The sequence below is a fragment of the Venturia canescens genome, chromosome 5 (assembly GCF_019457755.1).
Source record: "Venturia canescens isolate UGA chromosome 5, ASM1945775v1, whole genome shotgun sequence".
Classification (NCBI taxonomy): domain Eukaryota; kingdom Metazoa; phylum Arthropoda; class Insecta; order Hymenoptera; family Ichneumonidae; genus Venturia; species Venturia canescens.
Genome location: NC_057425.1, coordinates 11,006,147 through 11,024,551, shown reverse-complemented (window position 1 = coordinate 11,024,551; position 18,405 = coordinate 11,006,147). Strand labels below are relative to the sequence as shown.

General features: G+C 37.3%; 2 protein-coding genes across 3 annotated transcripts in view; one reads left to right on the top strand and one right to left on the bottom strand.

The window, feature by feature from the left end:
- Window positions 1-1,329, top strand: part of N (neurogenic locus Notch protein) — a 186,785-nt gene extending 185,456 nt beyond the window's left edge. For both annotated transcript variants that reach the window (XM_043420223.1, XM_043420222.1), the window contains one exon: window positions 83-1,329. In XM_043420223.1, the coding sequence (XP_043276158.1) occupies window positions 83-1,200 (1,118 nt within the window). In that variant the 3' untranslated portion in view covers window positions 1,201-1,329. The remainder of the gene's footprint in view (window positions 1-82) is intronic.
- A 3,659-nt stretch (window positions 1,330-4,988) lies between these two features.
- Window positions 4,989-18,086, bottom strand: Pcl (polycomb protein Pcl). Its single transcript, XM_043420233.1, has 8 exons — window positions 17,577-18,086; window positions 15,654-16,000; window positions 15,102-15,296; window positions 14,509-14,877; window positions 14,008-14,249; window positions 13,714-13,905; window positions 13,016-13,247; window positions 4,989-12,775 (listed from the first exon to the last, which is right to left on the bottom strand). The coding sequence occupies exons 2-8, from the start codon at window positions 15,984-15,986 to the stop codon at window positions 11,816-11,818; spliced, it is 2,523 nt and encodes an 840-aa protein (XP_043276168.1). The 5' UTR covers window positions 15,987-16,000; window positions 17,577-18,086; the 3' UTR covers window positions 4,989-11,815.
- Window positions 18,087-18,405: the final 319 nt, after the last annotated feature.

Here is an 18,405-nt window from a genome sequence, read left to right as displayed (position 1 = left end):
ATAACAATATCTTCATAACGCTCTCGGTAATTACATTTGTTTGATTCCCATGAGTAATATTGTATAAAAATAATGTTTACAGGATCGCCGAATCATCAAAACCTGATAACGCATCCAACGGTGATAGGCTCAGCGCCGAAACAGCCGAAAGGGAAGAAGCGCTCGAAAGCCGGCGGAGCAATAAATCCAAACAGTCCGGAATCGGAGGGAGTGGTGGCAGCAACGGTGAGGCGAAAATCTTCGGTGAAGAAGCAACAGCCGATAAAACGCGGTGCTCAGCCCCCAAACCAGGAGATCCCTCAGGGAGCGGAGGGAGCCGAGGGAAATCTTCCGAGCCCGTTCGACAGCGCGAGTCTGTACAGCAACGCGCTCCCACTCGTAGGTCACACGACAACAACAACGGCGAAGCAACCACCGCCGTACGAGGATTGTATAAAGGGTCAAACGATGCAGGGGCTTCAACAATTGGGTCTGGATACGTTTACGACGAACACGTACGGTTTGCCGAATTTTCATGACCAGTTGCTCGCTCCCCATCAGCGACAGACCCAAGGAATGGTGAACACCTTGTCACCGCCTTACAGCAATCAATCACCGCCCCATTCGGTGCAATCGAACATGACGTTATCGCCACAAGCGAGTTACATGGGCTCGCCATCGCCGGCCAAGAGTAGACCGTCGTTGCCAACATCGCCGACTCACATAGCCGCGATGAGGCAAGCGACGCATCAAAAACACGGCGGGATGCCACCCGTCGGTTTTGACTTCGATAATCTTCCCTATTCCACCAATCAACAACAGCAACAAATGCAACAGACTCAACAACAGATACAGCAACAGCAACAACAGCAGCAACAACAACAACAGCAGCAGCAGCAGCAGCAGCAACAACAGCAACAACAACAACAACAACAGCAACAGCAGCAACAACAACAACAAAACTCCCAACAACAACAAACCCAACAGTACTATCAGTACTTGACGCCCCCCTCGCATCATTCCGGCCCGGATGTTACGCCACAGCATCTCATGCAAGCACCCGAGAGCTTTCCCACCCCCTCGCCCGACAGCCCCGGCCACTGGTCCTCGAGTTCCCCCCACTCTAACAGCGATTGGTCCGAATGCGTAGCCTCGCCGAACGCCTACGCTCCCGGCGGACCGCACCAAGGTACCAAAGGCTCCGAAGCTATCTACATATGAGCAACGTTTATCTCGCCTCGCGCAAATGAGTGATGAATTTTTAAACAAAATAGAAAATATATATAGATTTTCATATATAAATATATATATATATATACTGCACGAGGGTATATATTTATACAGATATACATGTATATTATATATTTAAATATATATTAATATACATATATATTTTTTGGAAGACTTTTTCGAATCAGAGACACCGCTACGTACTCAATCGACAATCGTGCCTCTCTAATAATATTACTATTTTAAAATATCACTATTATTATTATTATTATTATTATTATTATTATTATTATTATTATTATTATTATTATTATTAGGAGTAGTTTAATTATTGTAAACGACCTAGAGATCGATAAGGTAATCTATTTTTTATACATATACACAGAGAGAAATGAAAAGAATCATGAAAAAGCAACTCTAACGAGAGCAAAAGAATAAACGCATTTACTCAACGAGTGTCTTCAACACGATAAAGCAAACACACGCTCCTGTTTCTCAGCTCAACGAACAATGGTGCCTTCGACTTGCCACAGAATGAAGATACCTGTGCCGATCGATATCGCGACGATACGGAAAGGAATGTTACACATTGAAAAAAAAAACAATACGAGAATACTTGTTATAATTGCGACAACGAAACGACAATAATAATTTACATGGTATTCTCTCATTGATGTTTTTAACTTGTTTTGAGGAACGACGCCTTGCTACTACGACTATAATATTTGTAAATAGAAAGTAATATTAATGGACTCGTTTTATATAACGACACAAAAATTTATCTTTCCCTGCTCATCACGGGTATAAATGCCTTTGACTATCATGACCGTCTACGTAGCGTGTAAAGTAATATGTAATATTTTCTTTTCCTTATTTAAACACAAGAAATATATATATATAAATTTTTTATATATATTTTCATAAACGCCAAGTACGATTTATACATAGACAAAAATTGGCGTGTCTCTGAAACGACCTCGTAATTATCTCTTTTCTTCTTCAATCAATGAATCAAATGAACTAAAATGAGAAGAAAAGAAAGGTAACGAAAAAAATACAAGTGAATTCTCGAGGCTGGTGGTATATGAACGCGTGGGACGAGATTTACATTGAGTGGAAATGACGTATTGTGCCTTTGATCAAATTATGACGCGTTCGATAATGCGTTGTGTAGACAAATTAACTGGAATTGTGCGTTGTTTATATCGTTTTTTTTTTTTATGTTTGCTGCAGACGCAAAAAAATTTGTCTCATTGTCAACACAATCGAGCCCGTTTTTTTGTTCGATTATTTTATTGTAGCACAAACTAACGTGAAGATAAAGGAAAAATGTAAAATCATGTGAAAAATAGAACGAGCTAACGGTCGTACGAGACTCAGTGAACTCAAAATGTTACAGATGCGAATGATGCTTGAAAGAAAAAACGAGAATGAAACAACGACTCGTCGTTTTCCATACACAGACATTCCAATGTTCTTTTCTAATGGCACACTTATACTCTCTCACGAGATTGTCTGCCTCAATGAAATTTGTTCGAGTAAAAAAATAAAAAAGGATTTTTCAAATCTCTCGATACGTTACCACTAACAGCTTAATGTATGAACTTTTTATTAACCCTCTCAAGTATCATTTTTCTTTCTTCATTTAATGAACTCTATATTCATTCTCTAATATCTCCTAAATACATATTTCCTTCTTAATTTTAAGAAGTTAGCGAGCTCCTTTGACCTGTCACATCATGGGTTCACTGATTTTCGTTCACCAAAGCCATACACCGAGTAAACACATAAATTATATATACACAAAAAATAAATTAAACATTTGGAGAGGACAGAGGATCGATTGAAAGTGGTTGCGTACACGTTAAATCGGTGGTATTCACGTAGAATTGTTGCGAGAGAAAAGATTCTATCGACTGTGTGCAGATGTGATTTTGACTGGGCTTGCAATAAAGAAGTAATTATTGAAATGAAAAAAGAAGGAGTTGTATGCAAGTAAACACGATTATCGTACAGATTTATAGAGATCGACGAAGACTTGATTATTTTTTTTCTTCTCTGCTTAGATATTTCGTTCACTCTCGAAACGGGGGCAAAAGACCTGGTTACAATTTTTCGTTTCGTTTTTTTTGTTTATGTTTATTTTTTTTTTATTTTTTTTTTTTTTATTCTCGTCACTCGAGAATATTGTAAATAATTCCTTCGTTCTTATTATTCTAATCCTAAAATGCACTGTCGAGTACTTTTTATATATCTTTTCTCTCGATTTTTGTACAAACTGTTTTTATGTCATACGTGTAAATACGTGTGTTTGTCTATCATGATATATATTCACACGTATATACGCGTGTAATTTAGATAGTAAGTTGATAAGATAGGCGAAAAACGAAAAATCGATTATTGATAATTTTGTAAGATGATGAACTTACGATAATCATGTTTTTCTCATATTATAATATTATTCATTATAATATATATGTGGCTATGTATATATACACAATTATGTGTTTATATATGTATTCATATATATATGTTTACGGTGTGATTCTTTCCTTGCATGAAGGATATTCTTGCGATAACATTTTTTCTCGATGCAATACTGGCTTTCACATACACTAGACACACACACACACACAAACATGCAGATAGTGGTGCAATGAAGAATTCATTTAGCTTCGAAGTATCCCATACATTGAATTGACAATATTCTTTTATACATCGTAGAAACGAAAAAATAAGTTTTTTATTCTCCAATTAATAAGCGGACGAAAGCGATTGTTTTATTATTTTTTTCTCCTACATACTCTCTCGCCGATGGATGAACCATTAGCGGTTCTTTTTTGTTTGCTCATCGATAAAAAAAAAAAAAAAAAAAAACCACTGCCAAACGTTAATGTAAAATCTGAAAGTAGAAAAAATTCAAAGGAAATGAAAGAAAGTGAGAGTTGAAATTTTTGATACCAGTGAGACTATACGAATTCTCGTTTAATTTGAAATCGAGTTGACTCGTTTGGAAACGAAGTTAATGTCTGAATTGAATTCGTGTACGTATAGTCATATACGTAATCAAATGTAAATTGTAAAAGTAGATTTCCAATTATTTGTGTTAACTCTTCTGAACGAATCGCGATTACTCTGGACTAACGTAAAAGAATGAAAAATTGAAAGAATAAAATGAAACGAACGGGAACAACAGTAGAACCTATAATCACACTCGTATAATGTACGCTTAAATCGTAAGTTAAAGAGGAACTCCGATTACGATAATAGAATTTGTTATTCCTTGTAACTTGTAAAAAGTACTGAGTTTTATTAGTATTAACTGCGTATAAGGAATCTAAAGATACGTTTGATCCTATGAATTTTCAACTCTCTAGCCCGACTTCTTCCCCACACCCACGAATCTCTTTTACCCATATTTTCCCTCTTTTTTATCGATAAGTTATGTCTCTTTAAAACAGATGTAATAATAAAGATAATCTAACATTCACGATAGGGTTGTTGTTCTGTTCTACTGAGCTATGCTTCCGCGATCTTTTTATTTCACTATCTAACGATGTAAGCATAGATAATTCTAGTATATTTTCAACAGATTTTACACAACAATCAAATTGTATTATAGCAATAAAAAGAATAAAGATAAAAAGCTACAAATAATATTATCACGTTTTTCTCAGTTAATACCCTCTAAAAAAAAAAGGTACTTTGAAATATCAATTCGTATGGTAAAAATTGTGGTTGCAGGAAGGGGAGAAAAAGGCATAAATAAAATAAGAATGTTTGATAATGGAATGATACAGACTTTGCGTTTATTATCATTCGAAAAACAAAAGTCGTATGGATATTTTACAGTCATCACACCAATCATCGTAATAATTAAGATATCGTTACTATCCCGTTTGTTTCGTCTTGAAAATCGTACATTACGGACAAACGTACATAATTATCCCTTGTATTGTAGAAAAAAACGTATGTAAAAAAGGAGACGAATCGTTATTACATACTTTCGTTCGCGGATACGTTGTTAGATGCGAGATAATTGGCATCGGGAGGAGGTAAATAGGAAGGTTTTTATTTCACAAATTTCATCATCGCTATCTCGAAGTGTGTACACAATGAAAGATAATATATATTCGAGGATGAGAGGGGTATTCGCGTTATCGTTTTTCTCTTTTTTTTTCTCTCCTTTTTGTTTCATGTTTCGTTATAAACATATCTACGAAAATTCTCACGCGCGATCCTTACTCCGTCGATTTTCGACGAATAATCTACGCCGTTGTGTGTTTGGACCAAGAAAACCTCGTTTGTCGCTAGCTAATAATTATTCATACGTTCTAGAAGAAAGAAGATAAACTTAAAATCTTTGTTCCACCGTTCGAGCCGACGTAATTCGATGGAAATAAGCAAAAAAGAGGAACTCGTTCCGTTGCTCTTTCAATATCGAATATTTTTTTTTTTTTTTTTTAATTTTTATCTCATTTTATAATACCGAAATATTGAATTTATTCGTGGTTTGTTTTTCTTTCTTTCTTTTATCAATTTCCTCATTTTTTCATTTGTCATTCTTGTGCTAACTATACAAATCGCCAATTCAGCTCGATTCTCGGATGCTCCAAGGCCTGGACTTTTTTCGATCAAATTCTTTCTTCAGCCACACAACTTTGCTTTCGGTCTTTCTCTCTCCCTTTCATCACACACTCATACGCTCATACAATCGCTTTTACAACAATGATTCATAACGCACTGAACGTTACACCTTAATACGCGATAATGACAAATGTTCTCGTTACCATACAATTGTACGAAGGAATTAAATTTTATATAAATATTTACACGACCGTCAAATCTTCCATTCGACCGAATTCCATCGATTTCTCTTGTCGTAGCATAATAATCGAGAATTTTTTCACCAATTTCTTTTCTTTTCCACGTGTTCAACGAGACACAAAGAAAATCACGTGCTCCTACAATTAATTATCTAATTCATTTTCCTCTCGAACAATCTCGCGAATTTTTCAATGAAATAATTGAATGGAAAAGAAAAAACTCAACGTTGAATGCGACTCGAATCATAACGAGCCTACGTTTCTGCAATGGGACACAATGTATAACTGAAACTAAAATTTTTTTTCCATTTTCATCGAACGTTCGCGAGTTTATTCGAATTTTGATTAATTTTAAAACAACAGAAGAAAAAAACGTTTTTAATCATCCACACAACGTTGAATGACAGAAACAAAAAACGACGTAGTGCTGTCCGATGCACGCGTGAACGCTCATGTTTCAGTCTCTTTATACAAACTGTATTTAACATTGAACACGAAGCCATCTCGATTTCGGCGGCCAATTCGGAAGAATTTCTTTTGACAATTTCGCTTTGCTCTTATTTTTTCCCTTTTGCTCTTTCCTCACGTTCATGGATTTTCACAGTCTGACGTGAATCGTTCTCGTTGACAGAAGCACTCTTCAAAAATAATACAATCAAAACTATCTAGAGTTTAATTTGTGAATTTGCTCGTGCGAGTGGAAACTAAAGACTTACAAAATTTCAGCCCAAAAACGTTTGTCTCATTTCTTCGATTTACTCTTCGCTTGCAAACTTTCACGTTTTAATAATAGAAAATGATGAAGATATCTCTCGTTATTCGTCAAAATGCACTCATCGAATTTCATTCATTGTATTGAAGTGACTGAACGTTCGCTTCAACCGTTTGCTCTTTACTGCCTAGTTCAAGTCGTTTTTCTTTGGTTTATATGAGAAAAGAAATATTTTAGAAATTCTTTAATCGTCGGAACAATTATTTTTCTGTTTTCGTGGCAGGCATTCGTGGCAGGATAATCAACGTTCAATGAATTCCACGCGATAACTAGTCAAAAATATTGAGCCCAACGTTTTGAGAATGTATTTTTGAAAATAACAAGAGGCATCGGTGCCAGTGTTTCGTTTCGTGCCTCGTGATTTATTTTCGGGATTTACATCGAAAAAGTTCAGTCTCGTAATTGAAAGAAGCTCAATTTCAATATAATCGATAAGCAAAAAAACGACAATGATTTTCTCATCACTCGAAAAACTTTGTACAATCCATTTGGTGAACGTTGCCGAACTTTTTCGATGAAAAATCGCGAGCAGCGTACAAATTTCATGACTCAAACTTTTCCTCAGCGTTTTATTCCGACAAGTGTCTCAAAGCTGTGGACTTTGAAAACACTCATCGCACAATTATTGCTTCATTTTTTCTGTACGACCATTTTTTCGATTGTATTTATTCGAGCCAATTTAAGGGCATTACAAAAATTGACAGCAATAAAAAGCAACTCGTTGAAGATCTACGACATAGTTCAAACTAATAATTCGCGAAAGGAGACAAAATAAATGTTCGATGCTTTCAGCCCAATAAGATAAAAATATGACGAGACGAGATCGTTACGTTTTTAAACCAAACGATCCTTTTTCAATTACGAAGAAAAAATAATGTTCACTAGGATAACGTTCGGATAACGTTGCGCGAGAGATCGTCGCGAGTTGCATTTTCCCAGCTTCGTATACGTGGTTTCACATTAAATTATATTTATACATAGTAATTGAAAGTTAATAATAATAATGATGATCATGATAATAATAATAATGATAATAACGTAGACGTAACGACAATGAAGAGTACAATTCGGAAACATTTGAGGTTTTTCGCCTCTTCTGCATCGTTTCTTGTTCTTTTTTTTTTCATTTTTTTTCTTCTTTTTTTGGAATATTTTCGGTGGGCAGTGACAAAGAGTCGCCAAACACAGATTCGTCCACTTGGAAGCGCTCTGAGTCTTCGTACCGTCAAGCAAATATTAAGGTCTCAACACATTGAATCTTTCATTATTCTTTTTTCAAGCTACTGCATCACTCACAAATTTGTATGTGTTCTTCTCACTCAAGCTTTCATTCTCTCGCTCCTAAAATTCTCACGAAATTTCCTTCACAAACATTCATTTATTTACATGGATAAAGAATCGTATATGCAGATAAATGTTTGTTAATAACTACGAACATCCGACATACAAATTTATAGACTTACGAAAAACGAAATAATAATAATAATAATAATAATAATAATAATAATAATGAACAAAAACGACAATATTTACATACGGTACTGGCAGTAATTCGTATATCTTTCTAATTTCACTCAGAGTTTGTTCCGGCGCGAAGGACGATCGAAAAACCAGTCTATTTATCGTACGATCGCAATATTTAAAAAATTCAGTCATAGTTATCGCAATACGGTACGACCGAGAGATACGCCTAATTCTTTTGCTAACGATTCGACAAAAAGATGATATTGAAGAAACGCGTGATTCAGGACTCATGATTGCAGCGAAAAGTTGAATAATAATCAAATGAACTAGATTTGGGGAACAGAAAAAAAAATCTCCAAGACTTTGAAAGTGGCTTTGAAATTGTATGGAAAATGAATTCCACAGAATTGATTATGGCGCGATTGGGGATTGAAATTTCGTAAATCGGGACGAACCAATCGTAGCAAAAGTAACGAGCTAATAATTTCGTTAATGTATAATTATATAAATTAGAAGTTTGGCAGTGTTCGTTCCACGCTTTCCCTCTCTTTCTCTCTTCCTCCCTCTCTCTCTTGCTCTCACGTCTTAAATATCACTTGGTTTTCTCATAATTTTTTTACGAGTCGTAAAAAGAGAGAAAATGAGAAAAAGTCAGTCGACAGGATTGATGTTAATTAATTGCGGCTTATTAACCGGTCACCGTGCCCGATGCTTGTCCTTTTATCGAAACAACATAAAATAAACCAAAAGGATCATTGGAAAGTAATTGCTCTAGTCTAGAGACGCGCACACATACACTCGCACTCGCTCACGGATACAATTGTATTTTCGGTTCTCCCGAACAGCGCTACATAAGCACAAAAGCGGAAATATTCGCGAGACTGTTGTGACATAAGTTTTCTCCATTTTTTCATCGTTCGCACAGTTTTTCCAATTCATTAGAACATGTTTCTAAGTATCGAACGCCCGGGCAGTTTTTTTATCGCTCGTTTCACGTCAAAAGATTTGCGAGGGAAAAAAAGACCTTTGGAGAAGCGCGCGCGCATGAATCTCTGGGCGGGACCAACTATTTTTTGTATGCTCAATGTTTTCTTTCTATATTTTTTCCTATATTCAGGGACCATTGTAAAGATGGACCTTTTGGAGTGTAAATGAATTTATAGTTTTCTCGAAACTGCGCGCTGAGATTCAATTGCATCAAAACAGAACTAAAAAGACTGATGAATTCATGACTTTTAAACGAATAAGTTTGTTTTTGTTGCATGGAGCGTTTCTCGAAAAATGAACGTCAAAGTGAGGGGAAAAATTGTCAAAAAGAAAACTTTTTTTTATCGACCCGATAATAGTCTGTTTATACTTTTCAAAAACTCAAAATTTAAACGATCATTATTCTTCCTTCGCAAAATAAACTCAATGATTAATTTGTTTTTTTTTTTTACTTTTCGAAGATCGTAAAAAGATCGGCAAGAAAGTTCATTTGATCAACAATCGTTCGAAAATTTTTAACCAAGAATTCGAATTCCGATTTGCAGAGGTGGCTAAAATTGATACTTCATCGAAAGCATGATTTAGAAAATGCTCCATACATCGAGGGCAATGTTTATGTACATAGATTGAAATAATGAATACGAAACAAACGAGTTTTCCATTCGCAAGAGGTTCGACATCGACGTGGTATTAAATATCGCCTAATAATGCAACGCGACGGAAGTTAAATCGTTCTAAATTTTCTAATAAGCTCTTATGCCCGAGGCTGCCGTGTTATTCACGATAAAACCTCAAAATTATTAGTATTTATTATCACTGTATTCAAATCTCTTGTAGCTTTTTATTCATTTTTTGCCTTCCTTCGTGTCATTAATGTGACCAAATTTTCGAATAAAATTTCTTAGACCGTAGACCCAACGAGAGAACAATCTCATGGGACGAATTCCCAACTTACGGATTAATTCAAAAAAATATACACATCTTTGTCTCCCTCTAGTTTTTCCTCTTTCTCCCTTTTCTTTTGCTTCATCATTTTGTACACGTTGCACGAATCGAACAAATCACTTTCCGTCGTCGGATGGACTGTTTTTCTGTTTGTAAATTCAGTTATATATGCTAAGCGCGCCCGGAAAGGGCTCAATTGTTCGTGTCTATTCTACGACAAAAAATCGCTCGAAACCGCGTCGACCGATTTATCGATGTATTCGAGATGATCGAGTATAAGTAGCGTTTTTATTATTTTGTTTTTGTTTTTATGCTTTTTTATTTTCTGTCATTTCGTCAATCGCCATTTGTGAAACAGGTAAGTATTTTCATTTTGGTCTTGTATTTTTTTGAATGAGCAATGCAACAGCTGCTTATAAAATCCCAAAACTGAGTTTTCGCCACCTCTCGTTATGGGGACTGAAAAATTCTACGGGACAAATCACGATAGCCGTTCAAGCGAACTAATTTAACGACTGTATTGGAAAAATAATTCTCTTTCCATTTTCCTTCATTTTTATTTTCCTTCGGTATTAACGAATCATATTGTTTCTCGGCTATTTCGATTTTTAACGTAGAAAATGAGAGAATAAATCGTCGGATTTTGATGCCCCGGCTTCGTATGAAAATTTCGCGCTTCATTATTTAGCCCCAACGAATATCGTCGATCGGGTATTATTTTAACGTTGTAAAAAACTCTTATTGGAAAATTTAGTCCGTTCGTAACGGAAGAAAACGAAACGAAATGAAATACCGGCTATTCGACGTTCTTAACGACCGGCTTTTTGCATTCACTGGCTTTTAATACGTTGCTAATAGTATTCTACAATTATTTACATTGGGGAACACGCGCGTTTAATTGATTTATAATGAAACGAAATAAAACTGTGAATCTACGTTTATTCGACGTTTAGACGATCACTCGAAAGAAAATTAAGGCGTTTTAAAGAACTACGCGATGGACCTTGAACAGAAAAAGAAATGAATTTTTCTTTTGGATTAAAAAATGACCGATTTTTTAAAACTCATTAAGGAATCAATTTTATGATCAGTCGATAAGAGCCCGAAACGATCAAAGGCTAATATGTTCACTCTACAATTTCCTTCCAAAGAAATGTTCGATAGTAATGATTTCTATGGAAAAACACGATCAGACGATCAATTAACGAAAAACATTTGTAACGTCGCGGGACAAAATCAAAGTTCATCGGCCAGCAACGAACCGTAGAGAATTTAGAAACAAAAATTCATTTATCGACCGCGACAAAATTTTCACGCGTGATCGTCGACGTGGAAATCACGTGAAGAGTAATCGAAGTTTTAACGTTACCAAAAGTACGCTCGCGTAACTAGAGACCAGAAGCTTCCTCGTTCTCCACTCAATACGTATCGTCGGACGAAAACGCCCCGAGGGGAGAAAGAACAAGGACGCCTCTGGTGAGTAGAGGATTACTTGTAACGATCAATGATCACGATCGCGACTCTTAAAATCTTAAATTCTCAGAATTTTTCATTTGTTTTGTTATCTTTTGTTTGTTTATATCACGTGAATGAGGGTATAAATGGACAAGCGTTAGGTATTCGGGCCTTCCCATTCAATGAGATACTGCATCTGACAATTAGGTCCTATTCTCTTGGCGCGAACGACGAATTTTTCACCGGAAGCTATTCTATTAGCAGCACCGAAGTACATATTGACGGAAGATTTGAGATCGTCCATCGATATGTCAGGAGCGTTTTGTTTTACAGGCGAACACTTTGGGGAATTGGGTACGCTTCCGCCTTTTTTAATTTGTTGCGTATCCGGCGGTGGCAGTTTATCATTGCTTTGACGTTGTCTGAGACGGCGGCCGTTCAGAGCGTAATCGACGCAGTTGCCGATTTGACTGCTCGTACTGCTGGTCGAACTGTTGAAGGAACTTCGCAAATTTCTCACGAAATCGCTCTTCACTTCGCTGTTGCGCGCCGGAAGTATCGCAGCATTTTTGCTCGCGGTCGCTTGAAACGTTGATTGCTGCTGTTGGGACTGTTGCTGCTGTTGCTGAGGCGGACGCCCGCGACGATGTTGACGTCTTCGTTTTACCTGACCGTTACGATCGACGATTATATCCTTTTCCGATAATTGACGCTTCGCCGGTCGCACGATCGGAGGCTGTGAAATAACCGGCGTCAACGGCAACGGCAACGTTATCGAAGTTTGGGTGTAAGCCAATGGCGTACTGCTCGAAGCGTTATTCGGCCCAATCGTCGAGCCTGGTGTCCCTAGCAAATCACTAAGGTTCCTGAACGGATTATTCTTCCCTTCGAAATCCTTTGGCGGTGGTATAAACGAATCCAGAGTCCCACGAGAACTTGTCTCGTCCCCGCTGGTGTCCGCCGGCGTCGACGGTGGCAGTGTGTTCGTAAGGTCAACTGAACTCGGCACGGAGAGCTCCGACATCCCTGACGTTGTCGCTGGAGGCGTCGGCGGACCCGATACCGAAGTTGGCGGCGTTGGTGGCAAATCCGATACTTCCGGAGCCCGCGATTTACTCTGTTATACATTGTTTTATCAGCAAGCGTCAAGTTGTGTTATTAGTTGGAAATAAAATCCACGTTTAATATTCTTATTGGGAGGGTCACAATAAATGACGATGGGAGTGCTTCTATACTTTTATTATGCTTCAAATAATAAATTCTAAAAATGTGCTTCAAAGAATTTTACGTAAAAATGTTTACAAGGCAATTGAATCAACTGTGATGTTAAAAGTAAGGATTAGGCATGCCAACTCACCTTCGCTATAGCATTTTTCAAGAGTTTACGAGCTTTTCGGTACCTCGCTTCTCTCACGCCTTGTGACTGCGATTTCACCATTGAGTTCTCTCCGACGCAGTCTTTCTCGCGTTTCTTGTGTTTTCGCAACATTCGCTCGCGCGAACTCCCCAGAGCCATCAGTCGTCTTCTTCTCTGTAGGCTCAATTTCGGAAATGGAAATGATTTTTTTACGAAGCCCCTACCGCTGTACCTGGCGAACAATCAAGCACGACAGTTAGCGATCTCAAGTTTTTAACTTTTTGAGACTCAGGCGAATTAAGGAATACTGTCATATAAGAAATTATTGGCGAGACTCGTATTCAGAAATCTAAAAGAAAATTCAACTTTTTAATAAACAGAGCGCAATTCCAATCCACCTTCGAAATGTATTCAAAATGATGTAAAATATAAACCAACAGTTTTTCAGTAAAAACACAAAGCATTGATGACACTGAAAAATCATGTTGTACTTTTCCAATATGATTTGGCATTGATTATAACAGCTGTGCACACAAGCTCTCAACTCGATTCTCAATGTTTTAATTTCAGGAAGCGAATTTTGAATGACTGAAAATATTATTTATCACTGCCAAATCAAAATTCGTGCAGTTTTTTAAATAAATTTGAGACAATGTTTCCAAGGTGGGTTTAGAAATTCAAACATGAAAAAATTTTACCTTTCGCGAAGAGCTTGCGTAGTTGGTGCTTGAGATGTTGGATTTGGACAGGATCTCTGTTCGGACTCAGTATTTTGATAAATAGTACCACGCATCACAACGTCCGAAGGATTCACCGAAATCTCGACATTCTCTGCAGGAGATTGTTTCAAGGCGTTGAGCTGTTTTGCCGTTTCCGGCAAACACACAGGACTGCGCAGAGAAATAAAATACTGAGCTTATTTTCCGATAGACAACGGTCGCCCAAAATGATAATTTGTTTTTCTGGGATGATACATAAAAGGCACTACTAACCCAGCTGGCAGTGGAAGATATTGCAGTCTTTTGTTCGCGCCCCAACATCGTCGCAACACAGAGTCATCGATGATGCCGCTTGTGGGTAGATTCACAACCGGACACGGCGGCGGTAATCTTACTCGTAAACCCCAAATTGTAGTACGCTTTTTTATTTCACGACCACACTTGAATCTATTTCTATTATTTGTTAGTATCGCAAGAATCGATTCTCTGCGTATTGTTGGTGTAACATCGCGAACCTGAAATTCGTAAAACCGAAACGTTAAACTCGAATACTTGTCTTTTATTTTCTAACGTTATTTGCTAATTATATTGTCAAATAAAACATCTTAATAAATGCAGTAAATAAATAATATTGTTCTTGCTCCTTTGAGGTAAAGAGGAAAGATTTTTGGAATGATATTTGATTAGGCACGTTAATAATTAAAATTCAGGGCGATTTCGAAAAAAGTTAATTTGAAAAAAACAAAAAATCTATAATGGAATGATAAATCTCACCCTCGGTGGCAACTGTAGAGTATTCCAATTATCATTGGCGTAAGGAATAATGACGGTGTCGAGATCGTAATACTTCTTGGCGTTATAAACAGTGAGATTGTACAGCATGAGATGTACAAGATCGACCCACTTCAATTCCAGTCTTCTGACAAATTCTTTACCGTAATTGCACATCGAACATACGAATACGTAAAATCTGTCGCCACTGTATAACGGATATGTGAGACAACTGACACATTTTTCGTGAAACCACTGCTTGCAACGAGCGCATTGCAACATCTGCGTGTACCACTCGCCATTCAAACCACAGTAGCAATAAATTTGCTCCGCGTTCACTCGATGGTGAGCATCCCAGCTCAACATTTCGGGCTGCAAGTAAGAAAACAGAAATCGAAATTAAATTTGCTTTGTAACGATAATAGACACAAAAAAATTGGCTCATGTTTGTAGCTTAAAGAAACTGAGTCGAAAACGATTTTTTATTGTTCAGGTAGAATGATTTCCTGAGAATCTCAATGTTTCTCGAAGTAAAATGAATTGTCAAGTATCCTCCGATCAAATTTCAGTGCTACCGTTTTGAGCGCGATACTCACATCGTACGGCAATTTCGTCGTGTCTTCAGGTGGGGGTTGAGGTTGATCTCTGCCACTACAAACTCGCCTGATATTTGCCTTGACCATGGAATTCTTTGGCTCAGTTGGCTCACGACTTCTGGGTTGGCTGTCCACGCATCTTTTGCACATCCAGTGAGCATCGGAAGCTCCATCCTCCTGTTTTGTTATGTGTGGCTGCAACATTACAAAATATTAGTGGCGGTCCAAACCTATGGATGAGATTTTTCTTTTCCCTATTCTTTTTTGTGGAATCTTCAAATTTGGAATAAGGACAATGAACGACCTCAAAGCAATGTTTAATGAAGTAAACCATGACTTTTCTCCCTTCGAATAAAATTCACTTTTTTCTATGCATATACATTTTTTTCGGTTACTAACACAGACATGGAAAATCCAAAAACAATATAAAAGCTTCAACGTCAAAGAATTTTCAACACCAAAAAGATAGTTTGTGCATTTCCATCAAGGTTTTTATGCTCTCCTAAGCATGCAACATATTTTTGCTAATCTTAATTGCAAAGAATTACTTACCAGATGACACAACTGATGATAGCCTCGTCCACACTTGTCGCAGACAATGATATCGTTGTCTGTCTTTGATTGTGATTTTTTGCAAAGTACGCACATAACGTCGCAGTCCGGCATAGCAAGTTTGGTGAGTTCTTTGACAGAGGACCAGGAAGAGGTGTTGTCCAAAAATTTGACAAGACATCTTTCCCGAGCAAGATCAACCTCAACAATTGTGCCAAGATAAAATTTGCCATCTTTATGTTGGAGAAGTACATCTTCGCCGTGTGAAAAACCCAAGCGTTGTTCTCTGGTAGTGCTGTCCGGAACTGCGGAACTATCCTCTGGTTCCAACATTTTTTACACCTTCGCTGAAAGCCACAAATGAACAAGAATTGAAAGAAATATTATCGACAAAACGTCAGCAAATTTGAACAATTCTGATAAAAATAAACATATTCCTTGTTTGAACAAGTTTCTGAGCCAACTTTGTTTGTGGAACCAAAACGTTCGTGTTTATATTATTGAAGCAAATGTTCGAAACATTGTTGCATTAAATGAGTTTCGAAATGATTATACGTGGCTTGATATTTTTTCTGCTAAATTCGTATTGGGATTTCGTACAACACCATTCTAATGATTAGTAGAAATTTGTGTTTCATGAATCAGGGTTATTTTCGATCGATTGTTAGGAAGAAAAAATAAATTTGACGATCGTACTTTTCTCGATTAATATCACAGATTTCGCGATGTATAAATTTTCTAAGTATTATTTTAAAAGAGAATACCAACACGCTTTGTGAGCTCCGAAAGAACGCGCTCGTCAAAAAATTTCTGTCGAGGTAACGTTGTCGTTACGGGTAAAAGGGGGACGAGGGAAAAAGAGAATGAGAGAAAGAGAAAGAGGGGGGAAGAGGGAAAGAACGAGGTCTCGAATTACGAGAGATCGGAGTCTCGTTGAAACGAGGGACGAAATCTCACTGGAACGAAATACACCCTCCGTACGATTCCCGTGAGTTTCGCAAACGCTTCGTAAAAAAAGAGAATACAGGAGCAAAGAGAGGACCGAAAGAAAGAGAGAGGAAGAGAGAGAGAGAGAAAGAGACAGAGATACAAAAAAGGGAGAAACCAAGAACTGTTTAGCAAAACATTCGCGAAACCTCGGGAGGACTAAAAGCGATTGAAAGGAATTGGAGCGTGATATATGCGTCAAGAGGCGAGAGACTAAGATTCGAAAATAAATGAAAATAAAAATACGAAGTTACAACTTGGTCAAATTCCCTAGGGATGAAACTGCACCCATATGATCGGCATCGCATTCAAGGAAAAATAAAAAACAAAAAGACCAGTCGGCACACTCACTAATCTTGATCGGAGCGAACAGAAAAAAGCGCCAGAAAAATATTACACAAATAACACAGTAACAGTTTTTTTCAATTCAACTGTTTATTCAGCATAAATGAAGAAAAAAATTACATGAAAACCGTTGAACTACTTGTCTGGTGTTGGCTCAAACTCAGTGTATAATCGTGGAAAATAAATTCGTCCGATAAATGTTATCTTACAAGAGAATCCGCGAATATTATTAAGTTTCTTTCAATTCACTAGCGCTCGTTTCACCGAGGACGACGCCGAACCTACCTCATGAGGAAACAATGGAAATATTTTTTTGTCAATTCCACCCTAAACGATATTAGAAAAAAATAATGAAGGACAACTTCTAACTGTCGATCAATCAAACGACTATCACGAGACAACTCCCGGGATATTTCGCGACAGGGTCGTCCTCCGGGAGCTTGTCTCACGCGGCTCCCGCCCCCGCCCCCCTAATAAGTGGACGTTAAAATTGCTTTACGCTCCAAAAACTGATGTTTCTTTGATAAGGAATTCAATAAAAGATACTCGATAATTTATTTTAGAACCACGAAGTGTTTTTTTTTTCGTTACCTCGGCTATCTCGGGCCAAGCTGATTTCTCGGGACACTTGCACGTTTTTCTTTTTTATCTTTTTTATCCCTTCATTATTCTTCGAAGCTCGAGACGGCCATTCCGGCGACAATGTACAGCCCCGCCGCGATTTTTCCCAGTGTGTACGAATATCGTGTATGAGAATTTTCTATGCCGAAACGAAACTACCAAACACGCACACACAGCGAAAATCCCGCGGTGTTTTATACTATTAAAACACGGAAATACACGCTTGGCAATGGAGGAGTATTCGAGCGCGGCAAAAATATCGCCAAGATCGAACGAGATTGCACTCACACCGACTTGGCACACTCGAAAAGTTCACGTTAAACCCGATCATTCACCCTCGAACGCTTAACGAACTTTTGCGATGATAAAACTCGAATCATTCGAGCTTTTTACCGCGTTCGACGAGTACACCATCGTTCTGTCTTTCGCGATTTCGAATGGACTACGAACTACGGCCGCCATATTTTCCTGGCCAGACAGTCCCCCCACCATCTACATATATACACTATATATATCTACACAAGTCGAACGTTATCGAGTATCGATTCTTAAGTTTTCGAGGTATCGAATTTTTTATAAAATTATATCATATATATATTTCGATTCAAAAATAATTATATAATAAAATATCAATCATGCATGCATAATCGATTCGAATTTACGCACTTGAGTTTTTTGAATTTGACAAAGTATTCTTGACAAAGTATTGTAATTTATTTGAAATTCAAAGCCTCGCAACAATCGTTTACATTTTTATCAATAGAAAATTTGAAAACATTGTTCTCGACTATATTTTTAA

What these genes read in the sequence shown, in the direction of transcription:
- Pcl (XM_043420233.1), bottom strand. Translation starts at nt 15,986, where the DNA reads ATGTTGGAACCAGAGGATAGTTCCGCAGTTCCGGACAGCACTACCAGA. An exon ending in CGACGAAATTGCCGTACGAT is followed by an intron (nt 14,878 to 15,101) that starts GTGAGTATCGCG and finishes TCTTACTTGCAG; the next exon opens with CCCGAAATGTTGAGCTGGGA. An exon ending in CTCTACAGTTGCCACCGAGG is followed by an intron (nt 14,250 to 14,508) that starts GTGAGATTTATC and finishes TACGAATTTCAG; the next exon opens with GTTCGCGATGTTACACCAAC.